The sequence below is a fragment of the Lipotes vexillifer genome, unplaced genomic scaffold (genome assembly GCF_000442215.2).
Source record: "Lipotes vexillifer unplaced genomic scaffold, Lipotes_vexillifer_v1.1 scaffold1114, whole genome shotgun sequence".
NCBI classification, from domain to species: Eukaryota; Metazoa; Chordata; class Mammalia; order Artiodactyla; family Lipotidae; genus Lipotes; species Lipotes vexillifer.
The window spans coordinates 798909-810214 of NW_006779031.1; the positions used below are offsets into that span (position 1 = coordinate 798909).

Genomic DNA, 11306 nt, shown 5'->3' on the forward strand with positions numbered 1-11306 from the left:
ACTGAATCTGGGGTTGAAAGACCTGCTTGGCAGCTCCTGAGGAAGGCTTTGGACTCTCCTAGAATATCTTTAAGATGAGGAGAACAGCTCATGGATCCAGGATGGCTTGTATCCCAGGTCTCGCCAGAGTTGGGCCATGTGGAGTCAGTGGCCTTCCAGGTCCCCCTTTAGTCCAGTGAGTATATGAACTCATCTCTCTGTTTAACAACCTCCTGATCAACTTATTATATTTGAGAAAGGAAAGTGCCCAAATAAGCAGGCATTTGACTGTAATATACGCCTTAAGTATTCAAAAAAAATTTTTTTTTTAACTTCTTGACCTCCTAAGGAAGACGGAACCAAAAGAGAGAAAGGTAAGCTGCTCTGTGCATATACATTCCCATCTTACAAGTGGCCATGCCACTACCACCCAGTGAGTCTCCTGGTTTGGAATTGTTTCAGGATGGCAGTCCTGATTTCAAGGGGCTCACAGAACTCAGCTGGTCAGACACTAGATAATCTAAATGATAATATCACAGAAAAAAGGTTATCACTACCGCTGCTTATTGAATTAAATCACAGATCAGAAAGTGCCAGAGCTTTTGGAGACCTTAAAGATCATCTAATACAACTAACTCCTTTATTTCATATATCAAGCAGAAAAAGGGCTGACTTGCTCAAGTTCAGTTATTGGGAAAAGTCAAGGCTTAAGCCAGGATCCTGTATGCTTGCCACTGAAGCCTGAGACAGTACAATTATATCTACAAATGAGAAAGAACATTAATAACATTTTATATGCTACACTTCTTTGGGGAAGCACATTTAATACCTGATAGAATAAAACCACCCCTTCGAAGTTTTGTTTTGAGCTTTTCTTCTCACAATATAATTTTATGACAATAATTCTTTCATTTAAAAAAAAAGTATAGTGTAATGTTGAATATTCCTTTTCAGCCTACACACGCAGTAATAGAGATTCTTACACACCTCCTAGGAAAGAGACCCTCTTGGGGTGAAACTTGGTGGATTACAATCTAGTGGGGCAAAGACACAAGCTGACAAACACAATGATAAGTCCGAAGTGGGAACTCTGGGGAGGGCCATTTAATCCCAACTTAGAAGGGCAAGGAAGGTATCCAAAAAAAAAGGTAAAGTCTGAGGTGAGCTTTGAAGGCTGAGTTGGAGTGAAGTAGACAAAAAGGAGTTTAGGGCAGGGCATCAGAGCCCAAGGAAGCAATAAGGTAAAAGGGCCCAGAGGCCAGCGATGATCAAAAGTTCAGGAAACTTTAAGTGGCCCAGTTTTGCTGGTGGCTGGAGTGCGGTGGTGGTGGGAAGGGGTGCCATGTTTCCTGAATGCACAACTCTAACAGCTTCCCCCAAACACACACAACAGAGTAAAGAGAGGCTTCACAACAGTACAAGTTTCCTAGCTCCACTTGATCATCAACATATTAATTAAACAGCCATACACAATATGACTAAGGGAGGTCCAGGGAAGTGAACAACAGACTGGAACCTGGTAGGGGGCAGCAGTCTTACCAATAAGTCACTGTGGCCCTCCCTAGTGAGGTCAGTTGCCCCATTTGTAAACTGAATAGTTAACCCTGCCCTAGATGATCTTTAAGGTCCCTCTTGGTTCTAAATTTGGGAAGGATCCCACCAAGCACATGCTACTGGAAGAGGTCAGTAAACCTCCTCAAAGCCCCAGGCTGATTAACAACCAATCCTCCCCTGACCTCTACTCCATCATCATTTCACAAAAGGCAAAGTGATCTAAGTGCAATGTTTCCTGACTCTCAGTTCGTAATTTTGATTAGGAAACAATGGTCTAATGGATAAAATACTCAGCTAGTGGTGAGGAAGTCAGAGCCTTCTCTCAGCCTCCTATGAAAGGACCAAAATAAGTAACTTAATATTGTTTTTCCTCAGTCTTCTCAACTGTGCTCCTAGAAGAAAAATGTATGAAATATGCAAAGTCATAATAAAGATAACATGTACAAATGGGGAGATTCACTTTAAGCCTGCACAGAAAGTTCACCAGCAACTATCAATTTAAAATGAGCCCCTTAGTGCTCGCTTCGGCAGCACATATACTAAAATGAGCCCCTTGAATCAATCATGAATCTCACAATGGGGTCACTGGAGTTTCGGACTTCACTGTGCACCATGATCACCGAGGCCTCCTCCAGATAGGAGGTCACTTCTAGGACCCTTCCACTGAGATTGTAATTCACCTGGAAGGTGCTTCTGAGGCTGCCAGCTTCATAAGCAACTCAGGGGATTCTCAAGGGAGGTGGTCATGGGATTGACCACACTTTGCAAAATGCTGAATCTAATAGGAAAACGCACACAGGGGAGAATCATCTAGAAATTAGAGCATGGGCTTCAGGTGCCTTTCCTGGGCAGTAGGTAAACAGAGAAAGGGAGAATAGCTATAACTGGGTCTGGATGAGGGCTTTACTCATCCACTCATTAAATAAATATTTATTGTGTGCCCGTGGATCAGGCACTGTTAGGCTCTGGGGATTACAGAAAGAAACAAGACAAATGAGGTCCCTGCCCTCATACTGACATGCCCTCTTACAACTCTCTATACCTACCTGTAATATTGCTGCGGTGGCTCAGTCAGTCTTGCAGCCCGAATGCCCCAGTGATTCCCTGGAGGAGGGCTCTCAAAGACAAGCAGCAGAAGAATGATAAAAGGCATGGCTATTCTGTTACTTCAAGACTAGCCCCCAAGAGATTCTGCAGCTGGAACTGAAGGCTTTCTCAGCCTAGAAACAGTGCAGAACACACACTGAAGGTGCTTCCTACCTGGTATGGTTTGAAGTGTGGGAGGGTATAAGTGAGCAAAGGCTTCCCCGAGAAAGCCCCGTCAAGTTAAATATCGCCACAATCCTGGTTAACCAAATGGCAACATCCCCAGTAAAGAGCGTCCAACAGGGATACCCTGGTTATCCCCTGCTCCAGTGTGTCAGCGCTGGACAACCAGGCATCCTGCCAGACCAATTTTCCTACAGCACAGATTGGGTGGTGTCACCCCCCTGCCCCAGAACAGAATTTGAGACCCCCTGTACTTTGGCCCCTACCTCCCCTGCCTCCCCCTACCCAGCACCTGTGACCCCCTGAACCCAGTTTACTGTTTTCCTCCTTCTCAAACTTTGTTAGATATCCTTCCCCTGCTAGTATCCCCTGTGCCCTCCCTTCCTATTTTTCTGGGCACCAGTTCAAATGCCACCTCCTTCAGAAGCTGTGACCCTCTTGGTAAGGAAGGCCTCTGGCCTCTGAATTCCTCTGCATAGCCTTTCAGTGCTTTGCATACTATCAGAAGTGCTTTCTGGACTACATTAATTTATCTTCCAAGCCAGGATGTGCTCTGTGAGCATAAGGATTGTTTTTGTTTTTTTAACATCCCTTCTTGGGGCCTAGCATGGTGCCTCACTATGTACTTGTGGAGTGCCTCAATAGCAAGTTTTTATTCTATTAGGGAATTCACTTTGTTGTATTATTTCAATGCACTAGTCAATTACAAATCTATTGCAAAGGCCACACCAATAAAAAAAGAAACAACTCTTTGACGTGAACCTAAGGGCAAGGTATTACTCATCTATTTATACTATTGCTATTTTATGCACTGGTTTAGGGAGAGCCTGGGGAGATTTGCACGTTCTAACTTCCCCCCACCCCTTCCATAACCTCACTTCCACCTCCTCCACCCCCCACCCCACCCAGTCTACCCCTTTCATCACCTCTACTCCACCTCACCCCTATTCAGAAGTACTTTTGCCTTTTAGGTGTCCCTAGGACTTGCATTTCCACACCCTTTCCGTCCTTACCCGGCTTCTCATATTCTTTCAGGCCAGAGGAGGTAGATCTTTCACTACTCCAGCTGCAAGGTGCATCCCTCAGGCAATTTTAGGAACTACAAGTCTGCCCTAACATCCAGAGGGATGATCCTGAGAACTCATGAGCTAAACACACTTATAATTAATACAAGATCTGGGATATTTAGGCAAGTTTCAACTATATAACAATAGTTTCCAACTCAAACCCAGAGATTCTACTGATTAAGGTGATCTATTTTTCTGCTTTTTCTAAAATGTAGTGGATTTTAATGTTTTACTGATTTTTATTTATTGAGAAGGGAGAACATTAATGCTTTAGGTGCCAACCATTGTGCTAGGTACTTGAAATATGGACTTCATCTTACCCTCACAACGACCTTAGGAGAGACATAGTTCCATTTTACAGATAGAAAACTGAGGTCAATAGAAATTAAGTGATTTGCCCAAAATCATGCAGTGAATCTGTGGGGCTAGGATTCTACTGTTGATCCTTTTAATATCAAAGCTCATGCTCTTTTAATTATATCATGCTATACCCTTAAGTAAAACCCAGAAATTCATTCTACTTCGGCTTCCACTTCAAAACAGAAATCACCAAAAAGATTTAACTTCAGAAAAAGGAACTTTTTAAATCCCTAAGAAAAAGGACCACCACCAGGAATGACATCTTTGATCTCAGGCTCTCAGCTGTTGGCTTAATATTCCTAAAAAGAGCATCAAATTGACTCAATAGCAAGTATTACCTGCCCAACCATCATAGCACTTTACCCCATCACATAATCACCAAAATGACTATTTTAAAAAAGAAAACTCACAGGCTAATATGTACACCTTGCACAGTTTCTTTCTAGAAATTAGGTGCATGGTACAGTGGAGCAAAAATGGAAAACTCCAGATTTCACAAAAATATCAAGTTTTTCATTTTGATAACGTGTAATTGAACTGGCAAACAAAACAAAACAAAAAAAATGGTCAAAGCAAACAACCAACCAAACAATAAAGGATAAAAGTATCCTATAACCAAGCAAACACCTGTTAGTCCTTCCCCTTTAAGACTTTTAAATAAGGTCACATTTATTCAGTCAACAAACATTTATTAAGCACCAGCAACTGAGCCAGATGCTAAGAAATATAACTGTGAACATGATAAACCAAGCTCCCGCTTGACCGGATACTTCTGCATTAAACGGTCTTGCTAACTACTACATTATACTTTTGTTCTCTGCTAGTATTATATTTTTGGGAAAGTCAGAGTCATAACGATGCCTGTCCTGGAATACTTTTAAAGTTTCTTTGTGGCAAACTGATAGAACTCTTTGTTTAACTTAGAGAAGGAAGAGACAGTCTCGAGAACCCTTTTGACGAGCAAGTTGATGGCCGAGCAATATGGTGGCTGGCGACCCACGAGGTGGTTTAGATCAATTTAGATCATTCGGTTGCGCTTGTGGGTTGGGGAGTCTGTGTCGCCATCACCACACTGGGCCGAGGTGCGCTTGCGGGTCCCCCCACTGTCCAGGTGGCGGGCCACTTCTTCGGAGTCGATGGGGTTCGAGTCGTCCTCGAGGAGGCTACGTCTTCGGTGGCCGTCGGCGGCCACACCGCTGCCTTGAGGCGGGGAGCCGGGCGCTCCGGATTGCACGCTGATGCTGGCCATGGCACCGCTGAGGCCGTGCAGGGCGATGGCCTCGTGGAACGGCTGCAGGTCAACGTCCACCGACGAGCCGGATTCGGTGGCCGCGGCCTGGCTGGGGGCCCCGGCGGGTGGCTTCGGGGGCGTCCTCGGGGTGCGCGGCGGCAGAGTCGCGGGGGGCACCTTGCCACACAGGAAGCTAATCAGATCTTCTCGAAGAATGGTGCTCCGGCCCTTTTTCACCCATTCCAGCACATCTTTGATGCGACGATGGTTGCCAACCTGGACGCCCAGGTCAAAACTTCGTTGGTGGGCATCCCCGCTCTCTTTGTAGAGGCTGGTCACAGCCATGGCCGCACTCTGGAAGGGGTCCCACAAGGAGAGTCCTGGCTGTTGGCACCCCGTATCCTTGTAGAGCTGGGCCACAGCGGTAGCTGAGTTCTGGAAGAGGTGCCACAGCTTCTGCTTCTCGCTCTTGAGCCCCGCCGCCTCAGGGGTCGCCTCCTCCTGCATATCGGGGGGCAACTCCTCTTCCTGCTCAGCCTCGGCCAGGCACTGGCGCTCCCACTTAGAGAACCAGTGCTCCTCGCCCTCGGCCTCGCCCTCCTTCGGCTGCTCCTCCATCCTCCTTCTTCTGGCCGCTCCTCTCCGCTACAGCCGCCTCCTCCTCCGCCTACTCTTGCTCCTCCACCTCCACCTCACCTCCTGCTCCGAGCTCCCCTCCTCCTTCTGCAACCGCCGCCGGCGCCTCAGCAGCCTCAGCCACCGCCACCTCCTCCGCGTGCGCCGGCGGGCGGGAGAGCGGGCGGCGGGGCTCAGAGGCCAACTGTTCCGGCGCGCGCCGCCCGCGGCCCTGGTGCACGCCCCGCCCCGCCCCGCCCCGCCCGCCCCGCCCATCCCCGCCCCCAGAGTCGCTCCCGGGCCCCGCCCGGCCCGGCCCGGCCCGGCCCGGCCCCCGGCTACGGCGCGGAGATAACTCCGCAGCCGCGGGCGCCGCCTCACTGCCCCCTTCCGGCCCTGCGGTCCGCTCCTACGGCCCCCCAACGGCGCCGCGGCCTCCCCGCAGCTGCCGCGGCCGCCCGGTCGCCGCCGCCGCGGTCCCGCAGCTCGGTCCCAACCCCCGCTCCGCCGTGGCTGCCGCTCTGGGAACTCGGAGGGGGGCCGGCTGGAGCGCTGCCTCAACGCGGCGCCTGCCTACCGCTTGGCCCCCTTTTCACACATTTTTGAGACTTGTCGGCTTCATCCAATGAGCTGATCAAATTTTACATCCTATGTTGCCAGAGAGGATTATGGGGCAACTTCATGGTGTCGATCACATCCAGGGCGCCGATCCGGGAAGGCCGGGGGTTAGAGTGGAAAGAGCACGGCCCTCGTGAATAGGCAGGCAGTCTGAATCCCAGCAATGCCCCCCACACAGTAGGTGCCCAGGAAAAGTGTTTTCCGTGGATCGTAGCAGTAATTTTGTAAAGGAAAAAAAAAAAATCACATCAGGCATTTCCCCCCCGGCCCCCCCTCCCCCGCTTTTCGGGCCTCAGTTTCCCCAAGTGCCCAACAAGGTTGTTGGATTAGGTCTCCGGAAAGCACTTCCAGTCGTGATCTAGAACTTTACTGCTGTCCCTGTAAAGCACCTCTTCCAGGCTAGTTGCATACTTATCAAATTCTAAGAGTTACGGTCAGAAATGGCATTGATTTTTTTCCCCTCATATTCTTTCAAGGTTTTTTGTCATAAAAAAAAATGGGTTGGGGGGTTTTATTTGTGGTTTACTTTCAGTTACTGAAAATACCAGGATGAAGAAGTTAGAGGAAAGAAAACAGGAAAATGAAATCCCAAACGCGGGATTTTCTGCTCCAGTGTAAAATTCAGTGCCTTTTAGGAAAGAAAAAAAAAAAAAAGTTTACCTAATTTACAACACTCCAAAAATTCTAGCTACTTAAAACACCATAAGAATACCAAAATTGAGCTAAAACTGTATGTGATACTGAAGTCTTTTCCTTGGGTTCAGTAACAACCCCTTGTAATGATGCAGCCCTTTTTTCATTGCAGACAATTCCAGATCAAACTGTGTTAAGAAAAATCACTAAGCTAAGAATAACATAAAAATGGGAGGAACCAACGTAATAATTTTTTTAATTCTAGAGAAAAAGTTTTGCAATTTTTGTTGTAGAATATTTGCTAAGTCTCCAGAAAGCCTTCCAAAGATAAAGGAAGCTAAATCTTCTAGCAAAATATGCTCAATAATTCCCAAGTATGAAACTTAGTATATAAAAATGATATAAACATTAAGCTTCATCTTTCCTGAAAGATGTATATGTTTCTAAGTTAAATATAAAAGAGAAGAAGAAGAAGAAGAAGAAGAGGGGATTGTGCCCTTTCTCTGCAAACCGGGCTTTTTCACGATTCATTAAACCCTTTTTCCATATGTGTAATTGGACTCTTCTCATTTACATAAACGAGGGATGAGGCAAAAGACCTAAGATCAGCCCCCAAAGGAGGAATACGTTTCTCATTCTCCTATGTTAAAAAAAAATTGTAGAAGAAAACTCCCAAGAAGGCAGAGCCTTCTCCCCCCACCGCCCTACACACACCCACATATACCAGCCCTGAAACAGTTCATGGTCAAGGAGATAGCAGGTTTGCTAGAGCTTCAAGATTGCCCTGTACATGGTGCCTCACAGTTATTATAAGAGGCACATGCTTTTATTTTATCTTCTCTAAGTAAAAAACTTGGACCAAAATGACTGACAGTAGGACACCATATCTTATTTTCTCCCCTCATTTTTGATTGGGTTAAAAACCAAGAAGAAAGACTGCACTGTCTGAAAGAGCACAACCCTCTGCTTGGGCTTGAGTTGCCTGGCTGGTATCCTCCATTCATTTGGTTTCAGCACCTGATTAATTAGTTAATTAGTACTTAGAGCTGACTAGCCCCGGTCGGCAATTTTCCTGCCCTGCATGGTGAAATGTTGAATCCAGCATTGAAATTTCTGTGTCACACACCCTAATTATTATCACCCCACTACTTTTTAAACCATTGCACCAAATTATTATAATAGACAGAGCCAGACAACTGTGTGGGAATATGTTCTTTCTGAGAAATAATGGTAGACTTAATCAATATTTTTCACTGTTGCCCTTAACACATTTAAATAAAACAACTGAACGGGAAAAATTCTAATTCAATTAGTCTCCAACTCCTTCCATAGAGAAAATGATTTTATACGAGAGAGAATTCAGAAAAATCACACCAAAAATTTTTAATGTTTTATCAGTGCCTCGGATTGCAAAGAGTGTGTTTACAAGATAACCTACCTGAGGTTTTTCTCCTATAAACGTCTAAAATGTGAGGAATTTTAAAAAAGAATAGAAAATGGAAACCAAACCAAACCAAAAAAAAAGATCATCTTAACTAGCTGTAAGGAAATGATGCTATCTGTGTGTGTTTCGATGGAAGTACTTTTGATGTTTAAAATACTGACACAGTTTAGGAATGAGTTTTCTATAGGAAAAAAATATTCCTTGGCCACTGCCCCATTCTTCCATAAATCTGATGTCATAGCTAAGGTTAAATATCAAGTAGGGAAAATTAGTTTTAGGAAATAAGTTAGGACACAAACCTAGGAGTCTAATTTTTGGCAGTTCTCAATGTACCATTTCCAAAAAGGGACCCAGTGTGTCAATGATTTTCAATATTACTGGTAGCTATTTTCACCTGAAGCAATCCTTACATATCAGTATTTGGTTGCCTGTAATTGTAAGAGCTGAATGGCACACAAAACTGGATACACAACCACACAGATCAGTACATGGGTCGGACTGAAAGCAAAAGTAAACACCAACCTTAGGAAATGAAAGAAGTTAAAAGATAAGTGTTAAGGACCTTATTCTTTTTGGAGAATAAAACAAGATTTAGTAGCTTTCCACTTAATTTAAATGAAAAGAATCACTACCTTACATATTGCAGTGATAATGTAATGGGGAAAGAAAACAAAAAAGTCTTTGTACAAATGACACCTCCTATAGTTGTTGTGAAGAAACTTTTCCCCTTGGTATCTGCTAACAAATTCTAATTAATGCTGCACATTCCTTTACTGAAATCATTTAATGCGTAACAAGGGGGGTAAAAAGAAATGCTGAATACTCGTGATTGCCCTGTTAGAATTATGGGAGTGAAAGCCTGGGGCCCCAAACTTACTGTCTATTAAAGCCAAGCTTTGAAAAAGAAATGCAACCTACAAAAGCTGTCAATCTCCCTTGCCCCTAAAGCCTGGGTTCACATGGATTCAAGTGACAGCCCTCCTCCCCCATGCACAATACATCAATCTGTCTCTCCCACAAGCACCCACAGCCCATTGTGCTGGCCGCAGGTGCCTATTATGGCACCCATGGCTGCCTCCCACAGCTCCGCCCCTGAGAAACAGGAACTGCAGACAATGGAGCCCTGTGGGAAGACAGAGGTGGGTGTTGGGAGGGATAACAGACAGATGGTAAAGGGTGTAGGGTAGTAAGGTAGTTTCAAAACAAATGCCAAACATTCAAAATTATTGCTTTCATGTGTCTCCCCTTCTGAATTGCCTTTGCTTCAATCACCATCTGCCATAATTGTAAAAACACTTTACCTGTTATAATGAATATTTGCTCCCCTTTTTGGGTAGCTGTGGAGGGGATGACCTTCAATATTCTACTCCTCCTGTTTAGCCCTCTAGGTTTCTCAAGGTCACAGACTGGGGAGTTTCAGTTAAGCGACACCACAAGACAATATAGGGGAAAGAAATAATATTTATAATTTTTTGCAAGGTTTGTCATTTCCCTCTGAGATTAGTTTTGGGCTCCTTAAAGGGCAAGGGTTATAAAAACCTGTTACTTTGGATAATATATTTGTGAAATCAAAGTACTATAAGACTTCTTACAAATGTCAAATCAGGCAAGTGGAAATTCTTAGGCGATTTCTTTTCTGGCAAGGAGTCACATAAAAGGAGATGAGGTGGATTTATAACTTTCTTTTTTTTTTTTAGATGTTGGGGGTAGGAGTTTTTTGTTTTTTGGGGGTTTTTTTGCGGCACGCGGGCCTCTCACTGTTGTGGCCTCTCCCGTTGCGGAGCACAGGCTCCGGACGCGCAGGCTCAGCGGCCATGGCTCACGGGCCCAGCCGCTCTGTGGCATGTGGGATCTTCCCGGACCGGGGCACGAACCCGTGTCCCCTGCATCGGCAGGCGGACTCTCGACCACTGTGCCACCAGGGAAGCCCGGGGGGTAGGAGTTTATTAATTAATTTATTTATTCTTGCTGTGTTGGATCTTCATTTCTGTGTGTAGGGCTTTCTCTAGTTGTGGCAAGCGGGGGCCACTCTTCATCACGGTGCGCGGGCCTCTCACTATCGCGGCCTCTCTTGTTGCGGAGCACAGGCTCCAGACGCGCAGGCTCAGTAGTTGTGGCTCACGGGCCCAGTTGCTCCGCGGCATGTGGGATCCTCCCAGACCAGGGCTCGAACCCATGTCCCCTGCAGTAGCAGGCAGATTCTCAACCACTGCGCCACCAGGGAAGCCCCGAGGTGGATTTAATAATAAAAGTACTGGGGCTTCCCTGGTGGCAAAGTTAAGAATCCACCTGCCGATGCAGGGGACACGGGGTGGAGCCCTGGTGCAGGAAGATCCCACATGTCACGGAGCAACTATGTCTGTGCGCCACAACTACTGAGCCTGCACGCCTCGAGGCCGCGAGCCACAACAAGAGAAGCCACCGCAATGAGAAGCCCACGCACCACAACTAAGAGTAGCCCCCGCTCACCACAACTAGAGAAAAGCCCGCGGGCAGCAACAAAGACCCAAAGCAGCCAAAAATAAAAATAAATAAA

General features: G+C 46.0%; 1 protein-coding gene across 1 annotated transcript; it reads right to left on the reverse strand.

Annotated features, from left to right (window-relative positions):
- Positions 1-5247: 5247 nt before the first annotated feature.
- Positions 5248-6078, reverse strand: HAPSTR2 (HUWE1 associated protein modifying stress responses 2). The gene has a single exon (XM_007452064.1). It carries the CDS (start codon positions 6076-6078, stop codon positions 5248-5250), a length of 831 nt encoding a protein of 276 aa, XP_007452126.1.
- Between the last annotated feature and the right edge of the window lie 5228 nt (positions 6079-11306).